Source organism: Branchiostoma belcheri, unplaced genomic scaffold, assembly GCF_001625305.1.
Source record: "Branchiostoma belcheri isolate BF01 breed outbred unplaced genomic scaffold, Haploidv18h27 scaffold63, whole genome shotgun sequence".
Lineage (NCBI taxonomy): Eukaryota > Metazoa > Chordata > Leptocardii > Amphioxiformes > Branchiostomatidae > Branchiostoma > Branchiostoma belcheri.
Window position 1 is genome coordinate 1,377,584 of NW_017804276.1, and position 20,893 is coordinate 1,398,476.

At 40.0% G+C, this 20,893-nt stretch overlaps 1 protein-coding gene across 1 annotated transcript; it reads right to left on the reverse strand.

Annotated features, from left to right (window-relative positions):
* Window positions 1-1,394: 1,394 nt before the first annotated feature.
* Window positions 1,395-8,847, reverse strand: LOC109483259 (NXPE family member 3-like). The gene is made up of 5 exons (XM_019786249.1): window positions 8,835-8,847; window positions 7,978-8,066; window positions 6,055-6,803; window positions 4,237-4,292; window positions 1,395-2,272 (listed from the first exon to the last, which is right to left on the reverse strand). Exons 2-5 carry the CDS (start codon window positions 8,062-8,064, stop codon window positions 1,506-1,508), a joined length of 1,659 nt encoding a protein of 552 aa, XP_019641808.1. The 5' UTR covers window positions 8,065-8,066; window positions 8,835-8,847; the 3' UTR covers window positions 1,395-1,505.
* Between the last annotated feature and the right edge of the window lie 12,046 nt (window positions 8,848-20,893).

The window sequence follows — 20,893 nt, forward strand, 5'->3', positions numbered from 1 at the left end:
TCAAGCAAAGAAGTATTAAGAATACAAAATGTTCAAAAAATGCATATGGCAGAGTCAAATACCCTGGTATACAAAATTTCCTCCATCACCATTCTCATGGCTCAACTAAAAATGAATTACCACTGATTAAATGACAGTACACAGTTTATGATACTAATTGACTATTGTATAGAAAACAAAGTTCGTCTTATTTTAGACTACACATAACAACAATTTATTTATTTTCTTATTTATAAGAACCATTGTTGCTCTCTTCTCACATGTAGGTTTACCCCAAAGATGCGTTCATCTATCAAAAGGTGGTATTTTTCTGATCTAAAGCTTCTCGTGTTTTTTTAAAGTTATATTTATTGAGTATTGGGCAAAAAGCACCAGTTGCTTATTTGGCAGCCTCTACTCAAAAACATAAAATGAGTATAAAACACATTGACAAGATACGTTCATAATTACAAGGTGGATAAAACCAAGATAAATACAAACAAGACAAGTTGGTGATCTATCAATTACGAGTATCTTCCCGTGCAGTAAATGAAGTTTTGAACTACATCAAAAACATTACAGTTTTGCAGGTGTGAAAGAGATGTGGACCCTCGTACTAGTAAAGAACTCTACCAGGCTTGGGGAGGCGGCCAAGGGAGTTTGTCCGTTGAGAGAACATTTCGCCGCACCCGTTCTCTCAACGGACAAACTCCCTTGCCATGCTTATCTCTCCATTTGGCCGATTTGTACTCTTTCCAGCCGCCTCCCCAAGCCTGGTAGAGGCTAGTAAAGAACATAGGGAATTGTCATTGACATGCTGTAACTCGAGATGATAACAGAGTACTTCTTTGACTAGAATAAAGTTTACAATGTAGAACGTAGTGTTCGGTTGTTTCACTATAATAACCACATTTACATGTAGAGTAGTCAATGCAATAATGTTGATATAGATGGTAGTTTAACTGCGGGAGTTTTTCTAGAAAAATTTAGCATGAGGGAGCAGATCGCAAGCATGGCGAGGAACAAAGCGACCGAGGGTTTCTCTTTTTATTAAGAGTAACACAGTTTGTAATGCTAGCATGCATTGTTGTATTGCTTTTGCACCTTTACTGGAAAAAAGATCATTTTGAGAAAGACTAAATGGTGTGTAAGTAGCCACATAGGGTCCAATTTGAAAATTGGTATGAGGGAGCTGGCTGGTTACATGAAGAACCTTATTGCACGACAAATGCACATGGTACATTGTATGGCAAACTACATAAAGAGAGTAACAACAATAAAATAAGTGTGTTGAATAAGACCTAATGTCGAGTAAAACCTAACATATCTATATAATAATCATTCAAATAATAAGGGATATCACAAGTCGTTGATAAAGTGTTACAATCAAGTGGGCTAATCACAAGTTTCGGTATTTTTTCTAATAGCAAAGCATTCCTTTATATATCTACCTATTTTATGAGGAAGCAGCTCCCTTATTCCTCTGTTTAGAAAAAACCCTGAACTGACTGGTATACCTCTTCTCCTTACTCCTGGCATATGTAGGAAAACACTAAATCGAGATGGTTCTTGATTACGTGGGGAAACGGATGTACTACGTACGTAGTACACACCGACATCTCCCAAACATCCATCACGTAGATGTCCAGACCGCCCAGAATTCGCTTGGCTTCAAGCACTAACTGATACGCATACCAGTTATTGTAGAACAGATAGTACAACAATCCAGCGTGTCCACGCATGTTACCCGTTCGCCATATGACCTTTGTGTCAGGGTACTTGGCGTGTAAACGTTCGATGGCGTTCCGAATTCCGTACACGCGTGACCGAAACGTCTCGATGTGTACAGCAGTGTAATGTGCCCATATGCTAAAAATGATGACCACATCTGGTCCACCAACAAGTCCGTCAATTATATCTACAGCATACTTGCCGCCCATAGCGTTGTTTGTGGGATGAGTACGAGGATAGTTATGGAATTCGAAATTAACCTTTATACTGTCATGAATGTCTTCTGTTTTCTTTACATCATTGGGCAACTGGGCATTCATTTTGTCGACTAATTCGTTCAGATAGTCTTTGTATTGTCGCGCTGTGGAGTCGCCAAATAGGTAGAAGGTTTTGTTCTTCAAACATTTGTAGGTTGCCGGGGAGGGGGAGAAGTGTGAGGACTGGCACCTGAGAGAAGTCCAGGTTTTGTTGTACCAGTATCCCTCAGATGTGGTCTTCGGTAGACGAGGGCCGCATGTTGGCAAGGGACGTCCTTCCATCTTCGGGGGTCCAAGATGGCTCCCTGCAGTATTGAGCATAACACGCTAAGACTAAGTCTTGTTTCAACACAATTCATACAACTAATTACATATATTATTGACCAGTACTACTTAATTTCCTGTATCTATTATATATTATGTTAAGTTATAATTTATGTTATATCTGATTCTCTGTACCTTTTGATTTGTTTTGATTTTGTATTTTGTCGGTGCCTTATAAGCCCATATGGGCTGGGCGGCATATTGATCGCAATGGCACGATAATAAACAGTCATTCATTCATTCATTCATTCATTCATTCATTCATTCATATATTTGAATTATGCTTAACCTTCTATTTCGATTACCTCTTCTGTGTATTGCTATAATTATTGTTATTGACTATGTAATTTTGATGTTGTATATGTGTTTTTGTATGGGGGAGGGCAACTTATAAAAAAAAGGTGTGTATGCACCTGTTTTGCCCTTCCCTTTCACTTTGTGAAAAATCAAAATAAACAAATAAATAAACAAAAAATCGATGTCAAACTTTTGTATAAATTTGCTTCAGTGAATTTAACCAATTCCTTATTATCATACCAACATTGCAGACATGCATATAGAATTATGATTTTGCCTGAATGACATTATTGGTATTGGGTTTTGGGCTATTTCAAACGCTTCAAGAATGAAGTAATGAAGAAAATGTGCTAAGAAAAGACAGAAAATGCCAAAATCTGACAGATTTGCTCATCCAGAATATATTTCTTTTCGTTTCGAGGACATACTCAGGTGTAAATGAGTACCTAGCTTCGGTTAAGCCTCGGTCACAACTCGCCGTGCGTGCTTTTTGTCCGGACGTTTTTGTCGTGGCTACGTCTGCTACGTTTTTTCTGCAAACGTAGGGTGGCCGGCCGAGGGAGTACGTCACTCGCAAGGTGTACGTACGTGGTCTGCACGACACGCCTGGCCGATAGCGGTTGCGTGCTAAGGAAGTTGCGCAAGTGGTAAGTGAGTTGTACGTGCTTACAACGTACGATCTCTGTGTGATTGCCACGTTGCCGCGTACAGGCCGTACCTACACGTGCGGCGTGCGCACGATTTCCTTACTCACTCGCACGTTGTAAGTGCGTGCACCTCCTGTTAACTTCATCATCACTAGCCGCCCTGGTGTCTTCCGCGGCCCGTTTCTTTGGATCTTGTCTGGAGCCTTCCTGGGCATCTTGGAGACGAGTTGGCGGTCGCCCGTCAAGTCGTCTTTATATACTGTAGAAATCAGGTGCGTTGCACGTGCGTTGCACGTGCGGAGCACCTAGTATGGTGCACGTGTGTTCTGCGTGGTCATTGAGCAGGTCAACTGGGAAGTGAGGAGTAAGCACGGATGACGCAAGCACCGTGCGTGGCACTCACGTGCTTCGTGCGTTGTCCGTACAGCAATTGCACGTGAGAATAGTGAAGTTAGACTCACGGAGTCCGTACGTTGCACGCTCATAGGCTGTACGGGGCACGCGCGTCGCACGTACTCGCACGCACGAGTGGTAAATCCGCAGACCGCACGTAGAAAAAGTATTACATGCACTTAAGGTTCTACGGCGTGTCTGCGTGCTCCCAAATCCGTAGGATTCCGCACGGTGGCGGTACTCACCACGCACGGATGCCGTACGTTTGCCCACGTTTTTGCACGTAGACAGCACGCAGAAGCACGTACGGCGAGTTGTGACCGTCGCTTTAGGGACGTCCCTCGGATAGGACGTTAAGATGGAGGTCCCATGTTTGGGGAGAGCCACACCCAAAGCACGTTAAAGAACCCACCACACCTTTCGAAAAAGAGTAGGGGCATGTCCCGGTTTGCGATGGTACAAATTCTACAATCCGGAGTCTTGCCAAGAATTGGCATGCCAGAATGATCTGTATGATGATCGCGGGTATTAAAGGAAAGACGACAACAGTTTAATTTTCGTCATGTGTTTTACCAACTCAGATGAACTTTCATGCTAATCGTACTTACCTTTGTTTTGAACAGTAATCCTGATGTCATTTGGAACTTCCTGATTTACTTGGTATCTGTGAGGAAAGTAAGAAAAGAAAAACATGATAAAACGGCTCGAATTGTTGTAATCGTTTCAAAACAGTTTGTTCTTTTTCGATTAGGCCATGTTAATTTGATTATATGGATGACATCCTCTGGGAACCCTAAAACTGATCCGAGCGTGCGAATAAAAAAAATGTAAATTAGGCCACACCGACTTAATTTTATGGATGACATCCGCGCGCGCATTGATTTTCGCCTGCCAAACAAAAAAAGATCACGTCCACCGAGGCTCTGGCTCTAGACCTGGGTAGTCCATGGTAGTTAGCACCCAGGCTATCGAATTCAAAGTTCCACGACTCAATAACTCAGTACATACGTACAGTACCGATTCATAAATGCCGCAAAAAGCCAGAATGTGCCGGCTTGTCGTATACATCGCTAAGTACTGCCGCGAATTCACAATACCAGCTTTGTATTCCTGTGGTTTAGTAGAATTTTTATTTTTGGCCGGAATTTTTTTATTCGCCCGCGCGCACTAGTTTGGGGGTCTTCAGAGGATGTCATCCATAAAATTAAGTCGGTGTGGCCTTACAGGAAATAATTACAGACTTTTTATTTTCATTTTTTTCACAGTTTCTTCTTTTCCTGAATTGATTTTGGCATTCGATAACATTAGTATCCATCCGAAGAGTAATTATGATATGTAATATGTCATTCTTTGTGGCCCTAAACACCCATTTTCGATTTTTTTGGGTCTATTGTCTATATACAGACATTCAACTGTCTATTAATGTTGTATTTGCTAACATTTAATGTCATTATGCATGTAGTCGGACCAAATACTATACGATACGTTGGAATATACTATAACGCGTTATACAATTAAGCATTGTTTTTACAATTGTGTGAATGGTTAACGGTTTGGTGTATTAGAATTCTGTACAAATTACCCGAAATATGCAATTAGGCCATGTTGATTTGATTATATGGATGACATCCTCTGGGAACCCCAAAACTTATGCGAGCGTGCGAATAAAAAAAGTTTGGCAAACAAAAGTTGCTTTCATTATGTAATCTACGTGGTTATGAAGGTTGAACATATGACACTGAGTATAGTATGGCGAATAATCTACTCTTAAACTTAATTTTATTTTACATTTTTGTCTTTTTTGTTTGATTTTGGCATTCTAACACATTGGTATCGTTTTCCAATGTTTTTGCAACTTATGGTATATATTTGCTCATTTTGTATAATTTAGAATATGGTTGAAAGCTTTTTTTTAAACGGCCGAAAATCTATGTGCGCGCGGATGTCATCCACATACATGTAATCAGATCAACATGGTCTTATAAGTTATACAAATAAGAACACAGCAAGTAATTTTTATGGATGACATCAACGCGCGCATTAATTTTCGCCTGATTTTGGAAAAAAAAGAGTTTTTGTTGCCTTCTGACTGTGGTCAACATGGCGAAAATGGGCAAAGATGTCTGTTGCCATGCCGGAACGTGGATGACAGATAACTATGAAGAAGAGGAGACAAGAAAAGGCTCTGAGTTAATGTTTTGTTTCTTACTCTGATGCAGTAATATGTGATACTGGCTGTGTAAATGTGATGTTCTCCCTGAATCAAAACCATTTGTACAATGATTGAGTCAAAATCTTAAATTGCAGGAACCTTGTTTTTTTCGGCTCGCCGCTTTTTTTTTCGCCCGCTTGCATTAGATTTGGAATTTGAAGAGGGTGTCATCCATAAGATTTACTTGCTGTGGCCTAAGTGGAATCTACTGTACCTTGTGAAGAGTTGAGCCTCATCAAGGGTAACCAACTCCTCCACGAGGGCATGGTCGGCCGTTTCGTTGTTGATGCATTTCATGATTGTCTCGCAGGCGATTCCTTTTGGCCTCCCGCAGTACCAGGTAGCATTGGGGCCCGGCTTGGAAAAATCACACACCTCTTCCGGATCAATCTTGTAGTTAGGGTAAAAGCCACATTTCGTCCATTCCGAAATGTTGGCTTTCTGATCGGAAAACTGGCACCAGGTATTGCGTACGTCTGAATAGGTGTCGTGAATCCTTTTTAGAATTTGGATGGCTTCGCTAGGGTGTACCAGTATGACTGACACGGAAAAATTGCCAGACAAGGGTAGAAGAAACGTGGCTAGGTAAATACCATTTCCGTAGTCTGTTATCTTACCAGACGTACAGGCCTCTGTCGGAGATTTTGTATGAAGCTTTGCCAAGAGGAAATCTTCACCGTACGATTTCGGCCGCCCGTTTGCATCTCGAGCCACGATTTTTACTAAAAGCGTTTCTCCAACTTGATACACGGTCTTGGGGTTGACTACGGATGCCGACATGTTGGCAGCGGTGGTGACATGATTCAGGTCAATTGGATTGCGTTTATTTGAGGAAACTTTGGCTGGTGAAACAACGGGTTTTATCTCCAATATTGTTTGTCTTTTATACGCAGGTGGATGGAAAACCGATTTCGGGTTCTTGTTGTAAAGCGGTCGCGGAGTCTTCTGGTTGTAAATCTCCACCTGTAGCGAAATGCAGGGGGGGGCAATAACATTTATTATCATATAAATACATAATTTTGAAGTTCGTAGATCGATTACAAAGATGAGAATTTCTAGCCATAAATTGAATATAGAATTAGGAAGATATAAAAAAATCCCCCGCGACCAGAGGTTTTGTCCATTCTGTCCCAATGATATTGAAGACGAACAACATTTTATATTGAATTGTACACTATATAACGATAAACGCACAAAGCTGTTCAACCTTCTCTCCGCCTGCTCAACATAATTTGTTACATTTCATGCTATAGATAAATTTAAGTTCATCCTAGAATGCAATAACCCTTACTGTGTACAAATAGGTAAATATATCAAAGAATGTTTAAACCTTAGAACAAGTAGTATTAGTTGACCCACCTATTGTTCTGTACGTAGGATATTTTCGTTGTACCCATGTTTATTTGTCTGTATATCTACATGTCTTAGACCTTACGAAAGTCGCTGTACTTTTGTTGTGTCAATAAAGTTCTCTATTGCCAGGTGGCGTTGACCAATCAGAAGCCCCCATTCCATATTATAAAGCCGCGCTCACTCGGTGGCTTTATTCGGTGGTTATAGCAACTGATAAGGCTGTATCACACCATATACACCTCGAGCTCCGGGCGGGGCATTAACCCTTAACTCAAATTTTTACAAAAGTTTATTGCAAATTCATGCCCGGAAGCTAATTGCAAATTACAAACATAAAAGAACATTGAAACAGAGAATACAATAACTAAAATCTACATAATGAAAGACAGTTGTCTAAAACTATATCTATGTCTAAAACTATGGGTTTGACTTCTTTTGGAAGACGTAATGTCCCACCTTTTCCAAATTTGTGGGTTTTGGGAAGTTAAGAAAATTTTTTTTCCTTGTCTGTAAGTTTAGAAAAATTGGGATTTCAATTCATTTCGAGCGTCGTTATGAAACGAACAGTTTCCGATAAAGTGTATTTCGTCTTCCCCAGGACATAATGTCCTTGGTCTTCCCCAGCCATTGCACTACAATATTTACAAATTCTTTCACATACAGGTAGCCTTCTATACCGATCTCTCTCTATACTGGCTATACAGATACAGAAGCTGGTGTGTTACGCCGAATGGCGGTTAAACAGGCTATACAGATACAGAATAACAGACAAAATTTCACTCACCGTTCTTATATACATGTACGAGGCAACGATTGCAGAGAAGCAGAGTGATACGAGTAGAAGGAAGGAAGGTCCCTTTGCTCCCCCCATTGCTTCTAAAAAAACAACAAACAGATATATGCATGTACATATAGATTCAGATTTTTTTGAATATCGACTGGTATGTCACATTAAGTGCAAGAAATATTTACAACTTGTGCTCAACTGTTACAACTAGATATCATAAAATCCTTCATATAAACGCGATAGAATACATTATAAAAACGCATCACATCAATGAATGCAACAGCTAAACATCCTAAAATCAGTATTACCAGAGAAGAATAACACCATAAAAATGATTAAACCACTATACTAGTATATACAAAGATCAGTAGACAATAGCTTCAGCGCATGGGGTACAAAAGTCCGTTCGTGTCTTTTCGTTTTACTAGATGTTGAGGCAGTGACTAGTTTAGGCCACACCAAGTAAATTTTATGGATGACGTCCTTTGGAGACTCTAAATCTAATGCGAGAGGGCGAGAAAAAAACAAGAAGGGTCCTAAAAAACAAGATGCCTAGATTAGAGATATACTAAGAGACGACAAATGTTAGGACACAAATTGAATGAGGTGACACAGTGTAACAAGCAAGAAGTATTTTATTCATTATCAAAACAGCAATAAATCAGGAGGAACAGCAGTTGTCCTGTCCTGTTTTCGCGTTACGGGTTTCACGTAAATCTGACGATTTGCGGCACTGTCGTGACTCTTTGGTCATAGTTACAGGAAGCGGAATTTCTTGTGTTTTTTTCTAGGAACAGGCCAAAATCAATGCGCGCGCGGACGTCATCCATAAAATTTACTTGGTGTGGCCTTACCTCTGCGCAGGTTGTAATTACATTGTGCCGGAATGGATACAATAGCATTGCCTCGTGTGGATTCCAAGAAAGCCCCTGAGACAACTCGGCCCCTGAGACAACTCGGCCCCTGAGACAACTCGGCCCCTGGCCATTCAGGAAAACTCGGCACCAAGCCCAGGACAAGTCGGCCCCATAATTTCTCAGCAAATAATATGAATTTTGGGTAAAAAAATTGTAATTATTATCGATCTAGAAGCCTCCTGACTATGATTTTAACTTTTTTCTTAGCCTTAGTGACATAGTAGTATCTCTTATAGCGACGACGGACTTGGCCCGCGCCGCTAGCGTAACGCCCCTCGCTATGTCGGCGCGGCCCGTCCGATTAATCTAAAGCGTGACGATCCAAGAAACGACTAGACTTACAATCTATATTGATAAAGAAACTTCATGGAATCGTGAAGCATGTAGTGGGAAATGTTCAACGTTCTTTTATAATTGTATTCGGCGGGCGGGTATGATGAAAATACAATGTATGACCCCGTGAGTTTACTCGTAATTTAACTCTTTGAGCGGCGCAGCCAAGTCCGTTATCGCAAAAAGAATAACATGTCTTAGTATAGAATGAAGTTAAGATTATTGTCAGGAGGCTACTAACTCTCGGAGCCCAAAATATTGATAATTTGTTGAGAAATTAGGCCTCTGGGTGACTGGTTGTAGGAATTTTCTACAAAACGCAGTATCAAAACTCCCATTCACCCGGAGGCCTGCACAATAAGTTAACAATCACAGGGTGCAATATTTCGACAAGAAATAATGTGTTACATACGCATGTGACTGTAGAAATGCAACAGAAAATACTCCGCAAAAGTGTATTTCGTACATTTCGTATATTTCGGTAAATACACGGACCCGCCTGCACAGGAGGTTACACATATGTACTAGGAGAAGCAAAAACATGAGAGAAAACAGTCTACATGTACTTCGCCCATACTATAGTACGGGTGAAATATTTTTAAATACCTGTCTATTGGGCTACTCTTTCAAACACTGACGAAAGGTAGTGGATGCTATATACCCGAAACGTCCGACCATTTTCAACATCTATCCAGTTTCTTGGGTAACTTTGAAATTGTGTGCAAATTATTATAGAAGTTTGCATGCTAGATGCGAAAAAAAAAGTTACTCAAGCAACTGGGTTCAAGCAATTGGATATGATTTTGGAAACAGTGGACGGACTCGGAGTGCGATCTACAAGTCAAAGACTAAATGAAAAACACGACTAGTTCAGTTCATTTCTTGTGGACATGCTTTCTTCAACCCGCCGTCAAAAATACTGCACCTGCACGGTACCCAAACATTGACAAACAAACGATACAGGATACTATAAAATAGAAGGTGAACACCATTTCGTTGTGGAATGTAGTCTGTACCAAACTGAGAGAATTGAACTTTATAGACTATCGATGTTTCCCCACATTATACAGACAAGTTCACCTTTCTAATGAACTTAGACAAACCTTTCATCCTTAAACACATATGCTCTTATATTTTCACCATCATAGAGAAACGAGAATTCGAATTTACGTAGATAATATAGCACTGGTGCTAGCTTAATGCTGTATATTTGTTTGTATACACAGACGGCTCCTTTTGTACTTAACCCAGTGGGTATTTTTGTACAATAACGGTATTCATTCATTCATATACACATATACGTAATGAGGACCTTTCTGCGATCTATCGGTAAAGTGAATAAATGAAAACATTTACCTAGCGGAGTAGTTCTGACGATCTCTCAACTGCACTAGCCTGAGCAAATCTTGTTAATGATTTGGATGGTGATAGCGAGGAGAGGATAGACAAGATAATTAGACAACTTAACTACGCTAAGGCGTGGTCTAGTCATTAGAGAGGCTGAATTACCGGTTTGGTTGTGAGGCGGATGTGGACCTTTTGTTCAAAAAGTGTTGTCTATTAGTAAGCAGAGACACGATTTGGAATAGTTTTTAAACTTCTGTAGACAAAGAACATTTCGGATTGTTTTGTTTTTTCTTGTGCACAGCCACCTAAAAATAGATCACATACCCGAGTGTGATCTACCAGTGAAAAAAAAATAAAATAGAGGACGGAGATATCTCGTTTCCCATCGGCTGAACAGACAAATCACGTGACCCCTACCCTGATACTAATTATTCCGCCCCTTTACCCTCTGACCCTTCCTCCCTAACCCTCATTCGTGGCTCAACCTTTCACTGTACGGTCATACTAGTTGTCCTGCTGGCATTCCTGGCACAATATTTTTCAATAATTTCATGTCTTAATTAGATCATAGCCCCCAATTTTTTTTTTGCCCTGCAGTGGCATAGTTACTTCCGCATTCGTTGCGTTTCGCTGCGGTGTGATGCGTTGCACGAGAAATACGCCCAAATCGTATCTATACAGGATGTTATATAGATGGTACTGTATGTGCCGCGCGACATATGTTGCGCACAGCAGGACAAGGGCTAGTATAAATACATTGTATTTTCATCATACCCGCCCGCCGAAAACAATTATAAAAGAACGTTGAACATTTCCCGCTACATGCTTCACGATTCCATGAAGTTTCAATATAAATTGTAAGTCTAGCCGTTTCTTGGATCGTCACGCTTTAGATTACTCGGACGGGCCGCGCCGACATTTTTGTTGGAATTAGAGAAAATGACGTACCTTCTATCGTTCTAATATACGTAATGCGACCGTTCGAATAGTAGAGTCTTCGGTAGAAGGTAGAACGATAGAAGGTACGTCATTTTCTTTAATTCCAACAAAAATGCAATTATGACATGCGCTTTATACTAGAGAAATAATTCAAAACAACAGTTGACCAGTTTGTCGATAGAACTTGTTGGAAATATTACATCGAGGAAGGGGGAGGGGGTGGTCTTACGTCATATCCGTGACCNGGCGTTGGTAATCTCACCAGTGCCCAGCTAGCTCTTCTTTACTTCGTTTCGCCTTATTTACAATGTACGATGCTGTGTTAACATTAGCAGTAATTGACTATAACTTATAAAATCATCGTATCTAAATCATCGTATTTAAAATTTTAAGAGGAACCCCTATATACAGACCGTTTGGGTTGCAGGTTTCGTCGGGAATTTTATTGTTTTATATGTTCAAATAAACAGTAAACATTTAATAAACAAATGAGAATCTGTTGTGTTTTAATGGACGATTACCCAAAATATTATCTCGTAATGACGTCTATGGCTAAAGTGGAATTTTAATGAAGAATACCCAAAATATTATCTCGTAATGAAGTCTATGGCTAAAGTGGAATTCAGTAGATTTTTTTACAAATGTGTATGTGTAATACAATTTTGTATATATTGTTTCGAATACACAGTAGGAAAACCCTGCCAACTAGCTTTAGATATCAGTACATTACTGGAACAGTTGGACAATCTCCTTATATAGTCCATGGGCCAGACCCCCAAATTTCACATATTGGTACCACCTGAGGTACCACCTTTCATCATGGTTTTTGAAAAGAAGGGTGTCTGTGGAATATTTTTTGATATGATAGCCGTTGCACATCGGTAGCTTTGACCTTGCTATCTGACCTTGAACTTTGACCTCGTATGAACCGCTTCCTTTTGCACTTATAATGCAAAGGGGGGTGGTAAATAATCAAATATGGATATTTTTCAATGTAACTTCATGGACTGATAAAACAGGAACCAAGAATTACAAAAATGTTAATTTTGTTTCGATACGTCAATTCTACAAGAAGTTATGAGCTTTCGAAATTCGATTTTTGGGTAAAAATTGGTAAAAAAAATAGAATGTTTGCTTTTCAAAACCTGTCATGTATCCGGATTACATATTTGAGGCGGCTGCATGCATTCATCTGACTTTTTGTATCATTTCCTACATTTCAAGGTTTAAATCATAAAAATCCGTCTATTCTATCAGGAGATATGAGTGTCTAAAAGTTCTACTCCCAAAGGCCTTCAGTGGGGAAAACCATTGCTAGGGCCGTTGCTAAGGAGGCACTTGGCTGCTTTCCCAGCAAAATGGAGTTCTAATATACGTAATGCGACCGTGCGAATAGGAGAGTCATCGGTAGAAGGTAGAACGATAGAAGGTACGTCATTTTCTCTAATTCCAACAAAAATGCAATTATGGCATGCGCTTTATACCAGATAAATAATTCAAAACAATAGTTGACCAGTTTGTCGATAGAACTTCGGTTGGAAATATTACATCGAGGAAGGGGGAGGGGGTGGTCTTACGTCATATCCATGACCGTTACTAGGCAATGCTTCCAAGACAAAGTTCATGCATCTAAACCCTACTACTGACAGTTTACTTTTTGCCACTGATGGCACCGAAATCGAATGTGTTGCGGATTTCAAATACTTAGGGGGGTACTCTGATAGTGTTCATGACATGGATGTGCGGATCGCACAGGCATGGAGTGCTCTTCACTCATTACATAAGATTTGGAAAGCGCCCATTAGAAAACAAACCAAGATCAAAGTGTTTAAGGCATGTATTGAAACAATTCTTCTGTATGGGTCAGAATCATGGGTCATGAATATGTCACATTCTAGAAAACTAAACGGAACATACACGAAGATGTTGCGAGTGGTTTTCAATACACCATGGTGGAAACACACTACTAATGAACAGTTATACGGTTCGCTACCAAATGTAACTTCAGTAGTCAAATGTCGACGACTAAGTTTGGCCGGTCATGTAATACGTAGTGAAGAACCAGCCAGTAGGCTTCTACTCTGGAACCCTGATACCTGTAAGAGAAGAGTTGGACGCCCAAACATAACAGTTAAGAAACTTATTGAAACTGAAACTGGCTTGGAGATACATGAACTTTTCTCAGTGATGTATGACAGACAGTTGTGGCGAACTAACTTTGTATGCTCCACCTCTACGGAGGATGAATGATGATGATGATGATNGTTACTAGGCATTATGGGAAGTGTGAAATTGGTGAATGGTCTGGCTGCCAGGCTACGTGTATCAGAAGGTAACAACCAGCCAGAAAACAGTCCATGGGTCAAGTGAGATGCCGGTACCACCTGTGGTGGAAAACACTCATCTAGTTTATTAAAAGTAAGATGCCAGTGCAATATATTTTAATAACGGAAATTTATTGACCCAACAAAAGTACAGGCATTAAACAACATGTAGACATACAGAAGAATACATGGGTACAACAAAATTAACCTACGTACAAGACAAAAAAAAAGGAATCAACTACTTGTTCTAAGGTCTAAACATTCTTTGATATATTTACCTATTCGTACACAGTAAAGGTTATATGCCTTCAAGAATGAAGTTGAATTTATCTATAGAATAAAATGTAACGAATTCTGTTGAGCAAGCGGAGAGAAGGTTGAACAGCTTTGTGCGTTTATCATCATTTAGTGGACAGTCCATAATAAAATGTTTGTTCGTCTTCAATCTCATTAGGACAGAATGGGCAAATTCTCGTCGCGGGGGATTTTTTATATCTTCCTAATTCTATACTCATTTTGAGACAACAAATTCTCATCTTTGTTATTGATTGCGAGCTACAAAACTATGTATTTCACAAAAGTAACTTCTTGTACGTATATGATAGCCGTCACAGCGTGGTAGCTGGTTCAAAAACCGTAATGAGAAATTGCAACATCGGGTGGTACCAATTTGTTAACGTTTGGGTCATGGCCCATGGAGTAATGTAGCTCACCAGGGTTTCACGTAAAGTAGCTCTATAGAAGAACAAAAGGATCCACTGTATCTACACAGATAGTTCCTAGTGAATTGCGCTTCAATGATAAAAGATAAAGGTAGTTCAATAGCCTTTTTGGTGCCGCATGGGAAGTGGGTTGTTAATATACAAAAAACGATACTTGATGTCGGAGCCCATCCCTCTCCTTCCACCACCTTTAACCTTCCTTGCCTTAGGGCACGGTCACATTTCCAAGCCGGGGCCCGACCGGGTTGTTTCGATTAACGAAAAATCAACCATCTATGTCAGTAATATACGCAAATAGTTCCCGTGGTTAATTTTCTAAAACTTTCATTCTGTTTTGCTGTCTTATATCATAAATTTCGTTTCAAACCACTGCCCGGCCGGGCCCCGGGTTGGGAAATGTGACCGCGCCTTTAGTCAGGTACACCTGGGTTGACTGAGGAAAGTTGTGTAAGGCCACAGAAAGTAAAATTTATGGATAACATCTTTTGCAGACTCCAAATCGAAGGCGACAGGGCGAAAACAAACAAGGCAGGCCAAAAAAAAAACAAGATTTCTACATTTCAAATTTTAATATCATAAACCTTGTTAAACAGGAAATGATACCTATATTGTATAAGTATACTGCCAACTATTACAACATTCATGTCTCCCTGAAAGAATTGAAAAATAAAAGTTTTCAACCATTGTACAGATGGTTTTGATGCAGTGGGAACATCACATATACACAGCCACTATCACAAATAAAAGGAATGAAAGACATCACTGTATCAAAGTAAAAGACAAAACATTAAATCAGAGCCACGTCTCTTCATAGTTATCTGCCATCCACCTTCCGGCATGACAACAGACATCTTTGCCCATTTTCGGCATGTTGACCACTGTCAGAGGGCAACAAAATTTCTTGTTCTTATTTTGGAAAATCAGGGGAAAATTCATGCACGCGTTGATGTCATCCATAAAAATTACTTGCTGTGGCCTAACAGTGACGTCGCTCGGCTCCCGCTGTGGCTGCTTTCATTTATTTTATTTTATTTTATTTCATTTTACCAGAGACGTATACTTAGGTCTTTTGACCTGTTTTTCAGGTATCTCTGGGATAAAATACAGAATATACATGGTAAAAAAATACACACAATAAGAATATACATTTCAGTCGCTACTCAATATACATTACAGTCGTGAAACATTTGCAACAGTCCATAGGTCGATAGCTGCCAGTTCCACTCACAGAGAGCCTTTGAAAGCTGTTTAAGTTGAGAGCTTTCTTTGCTCCCTGGGAAGTTGGTTCCCTGTTGGCTTTCAACCCAAGTCCATGAGTTGGATAGAAGGTAGATGGAATCCCCTGGCTTTGACCGGAGTGCCGGTACGCTGGGTTCAATAACAGAGCAAAGCTAGCGTGCCACAGATTACGGTTTGGGCACGAACTTCTCGAAGAGAAAATGGCACGGGTCCCAGATTTTCACTGAAGCTGCAACTTTTTATCGTTATATATTTATTTTATGTTCTAATATATGACTTCCAACCCTTCTGAACTTAACCCCGAAGCAACCATTCTAGCACTAAATCTTCAAAATTGACTCATACATCTATTTAGATAGCCTGGTTACCGAACCAATTATAGCTCCCGAGTCCTACTATTTGCGGAGAGGATGTAGGACTCGGGAGCTATAGTAGGTTTGTTCAACATGCTACTATTTAACGACCTTCAATGCAATTTCTTGGAGGTAAAAAAAAAGATATTTTGGATGACAAAATATGTCTGTTATTGACTGTTTACGTCCATTTCTGGCATCATTTTATACGTGAAGCATTTGAAATAGTCCCAAATAAAAATACGTAGGGTACCACCAAAAATTGCTCTTGACACCAAAATATTACCTTATCTGATTGTAGTTGACATAACTAGTATTACCTGGCTAACAGACACATTTACAATAAATATGCACGGTTCTCCTGTTGAATTCGAAATTCTAATGCCCTGCCTTGGAAAAGTCAGCACAAGCCAGTCCTGGCAGGCGATTTGCATCTCCACATTTTATTTTAATCTGTATTTTTCCTGAGCTGACGTCATCCAGTGATGTCAGCTCAGGAAAAAGCACAGAAATATAAAATAAAACACAGAGATGCAAATAGAGATGCTTGAAGTTCACTTCTAGAAGACCGTACAAGCTCAATTTCTTAGTCATCATGATTGGAACAAACTTCAAGTGACTATATTGTATGTACACTTCCGATATTTGTATATATTTTACGGACTTTTTTTGGTGTCATTTGGTCTTTAAACAAGCCTACGATACGAAAGAAGCAACCGTTTTCAGCCAGCAACATTGCATTTTTGCCTGTCAGATATTAGTATGCTATGGGATAGGGTTAATTCAAATTACTACATAAAAAAAACACACCAGGAAATTGACTTTGTATATCCAGTTTTGCTACCCTGAAATTGCATTGGATGCCTTTAAATGAATCAATTTTGAAGATTTAAAGCTAGAATGGTTGCTTCGTCACATAGTACGCCGACGTGCTGGCGTTTCACTTCTTCACTAGCGAATATAATGTTAGTCAAGTGTACTATATATAGTGGGGTCGTGTGGCGTAGCGGCAGAGTGCTCGACTCGGAACCAAGATGTCCCGGGTTCGAGTCGTGACATGCCGCCGATCGTGTGCCCTTGGGAAAGGCACTTTACACGACTTCCCTCATTTCGCTCAGGTGAAAATGAGTATTGTATTGCCCTCTGTGTTGGGGGCGGCATTAAGGCTACACTGCCTTAATTTTATGGATGACATCCTCTGAAGACCGTAGCAAAGTGTCGATTCATAAATTCCACAAAAAGCCAGCATGTGCCAGCAAGTACTGCCGCAAATTCACGATACAAGCTTTGTATTCCTGTGGTTTAGTAGCATTTTCATTTTTGGCGGGATTGTTTTTATTCGCCCGCTGGCACTACTTAGCGGCAGTACTTGGTGACGTATACGACAAGCTGGCACATGATGGCTTTTTGTGGAATTTATGAATCGACACTATGCGTATGTACCATCTTCCAGAGTTACCACCGGCTCCGTATTGTCAATAAGTACCAAGGACTACCCAGGCCTAGAGCCAGGCCAGAGCCTCGATGCACATTGAGACAGTTTTGTTTCAACTAAGTATGTAGATAAATGACTACAATATTGACTTTAAAAAATCTGGTTTCCAACAATCTTTCTACAGTGACATATTCTTTCCCCGTACGGCCAAGCCTAGGAATTCCCTCCCTGACAAGTGTTTCCGACCAACCTACAATCTACAGACTTTCAAATCAAACGTTCACCACCATCTCTTGACATAGCCATGTCTCTCTCATATTTCTAGTTCAATGCCGAGAGGTGGTCGCATAGCCTTGCATTGAACTACTCCGTTAAAAAAACACCTAAAACTGCACTTGATGCCTTTTATTGCCCTATCGTTGTTCTGTGCACGTGATGGATGTAACTGTACTATGGATGACGGATGCACGGATTTAACCAGGCCCTAATGCTCCACGGGAGGCGGATGCACCCGGATTTGTACCACCGGGTCCTATTTGCGAACTTTTTCTCATTATGGAGAAAACCACTCCAGTGCCGGGTTGACGAACAGGCAAGCTTTGTCAAGAAAATCTTCCGGAGTCAGACACATGAAGTCACAGTCTCTGAGACAGGAGCAAATTAAGCTTGCAAAAATCAATACATGGAAACGTACATCGTTCTACGTACCAGATAGGGTGAAGTTTGTCTTAGTAGTAGGGATAATCTGTAACAGCACATTCCTCTCTTTAGGCCACAGCAAGTAATTTTTATGGATGACATCATCGCGTGCATTGATTTTCGCCTGATTCTTTTTAAAAAAAGAAGGAATTTTGTTGCCATTTGACAGTGGTCAACATGCCGAAATTGGAAAGAATGGTATTTGTTGCCATGCTGGAACGTATATGACAATGCTCTGATTTATTGTTTTGACTTTTACTTTGATGCAGTGATGTATTTCATTCCTTTTATATGTTCCCAGTGAATCAAAAACATGTGTACAATGATTGAGAACTTTCCTTTTTGAAACTTCTTTCAGTAAAAAATGGATGTTTTGATAGTAAGCAGTAACGTTAGCGCAATATAAGTATCCGAGTTTATGATTTCAAAATTTCAAAATATAGGAATCTTGTTTTTTGGGGGACAGGCATTGTTTTTTTTCGCCCTCTTGCATTAGTTTTGGAGTCTGCGGATGATGTCATTCATAAATTGTACTTACTGTGGCCTTAATATCAGTAGGACAGGTTATCGCAAAATTAAATTCTGGGAGACTGGTGTGTTGGTGTGTCTATCTTTTCAATTTCTAGACAATGTACGCTGATTTTGAGTTTTATAAACGGTTTATCGCGAATTCTGACGAGCATTTTGATTTTAGAATATGAAAATTACTTCATAGACATCCTGATTAACGAAATACTGCAGCTTGTTTCCCAAAGCAGCCAACCTTGTAATGACGTGTTTAGACAGTTTAGCTTCAATAAGAACAGAAGAATTAAAATCAGTTGAGTGTTTCTTTTGATCAATGGCTTATTAATCTCGACGCCAAGACCTGAAAAAAGCAAATTATCGACTATTTTTCTTAGTAAAACGTTAAACTTTATTCCAACACACTATTTACAGGGATCAAATTTTCAGCGACCACTGTCGCCTTCATCAGGATAGGTTTAGGTTTTACTATGATTACTACCAACACAGATGAACTTTCATGATGACTATTTTTCTTGTTAAAGCGATTGTCGTGTATGTCATCACAGTTACAAAAAGGCTTAAGTTTATAAAAGTCAATTCCCACATCTCTAAAACTCTTCTGCGTCAGAAAGTCACAATGGTGTGCCTCCCAACTAAGGCCATGTTGATTTGATTATATGGGTGACATCCGCGCGCGCATGAATTTTTCGGCCGTTTCAAAAAATAGTTTTCAACCATACTGTAAATCGTACAAAAACAGTTGCCAAAAAAATGGAAAACGATACCAATGTCGTAGAGTACCAAAATCAAACGAAAAAGATGAACATGTAAAGATATGAATTTTAAGAGTAGATTTCATAATGAAAGTAACTTTTTTTCGTTGCCAACCTTTTTTTTTTATTCGCACGCTTGCATCAGTTTTGGGGTTCCTAGAGGAAATCATCCATATAATCAATGATCAAATATATACCGTAATATTTAAAAACCATACCAATGTCGTAGAATGCCAAAATCAAACAAAAAAGACGAAAATGTAAAGAAATGAATTTGAAGAGTAGTTCATTCGCCAAACCATACTCTGTGTCATTTGTTCAACCTTCATGACCACGTAGATTTCATAATGAAAATCTTTTTTTTTTTTTTTGCAAAACTTTTTTTATTCGCACGGGCTCATCAGTTTTGGGGTTCCTTGAGGATATGTTTTGTACGATTTACAGTATGGTTGAAAACTTATTTTAGGAAACGGCCTAAAATGCATGCGCGCGCTGATGTCATCCATATAATCCAATCAACATTGCCTAAGGTATATTGAGTGTTGCTGGTGAATTAAGACATAGATAGATGTTTAACCGAATCACACTGACGTCATGGATGTATGTCCGTAGTTAACGCTTTTGGCAGCCAATCACCCAGGTCTGCCGTCATTGGTCAATCGTCGACGTCTGACGTTGGTTGATTGACCAATGACGTACCTGCGACGTTACGTTACCGTAATCATGTCGTCAATACCCAGTACTTTGGAAGCTGTTACGTTTCGTACAATGAAACGTTTCCGCTAAGATTTTGTGAATTTTTTTTCTGGCACGCGTACATGTGCGTGCAGACTGGCGTCATATACATATCGCCACCAGGGAAAATGTCACGCCTAAAGCTTTTTGCCTATTTGACGTGACACCCATTGGAAGGGACGTTAGGCCGCCGGGTATTGAAAAGGTATTAGGTTCCATTTCAAGCATCTGAATGTGCTTTTCGAGGTAGACCTTTACTTTTTACATGGGGGCACACACACACTGACAGACAGGCACACACGCACACTAACACAAACACACACACACACACACACACACACACATTGACACACAGGCACACAAACACACACACACACACACATTGACACACAGGCACACAAACACACACACACACATTGACACACAGGCACACAAACACACACACACACATTGACACACACTGACACACAGGCACACACGCACACTAACACACACACACACACACACACACATACATTGGCACACACGCACACATACACATGCACACACACATACACACACACACACACATACACTGACACACACACACA

Bases quoted from the DNA above. Each gene is read 5' to 3' on its own strand.
- LOC109483259 (XM_019786249.1), bottom strand. From the start codon at position 8,064: ATGGGGGGAGCAAAGGGACCTTCCTTCCTTCTACTCGTATCACTCTGC. The intron at 6,804-7,977 runs GTGAGTGAAATT...ATTTCGCTACAG, and splicing joins CGTACATGTATATAAGAACG to GTGGAGATTTACAACCAGAA. The intron at 2,273-4,236 runs GTAAGTACGATT...TCAATACTGCAG, and splicing joins GATTACTGTTCAAAACAAAG to GGAGCCATCTTGGACCCCCG.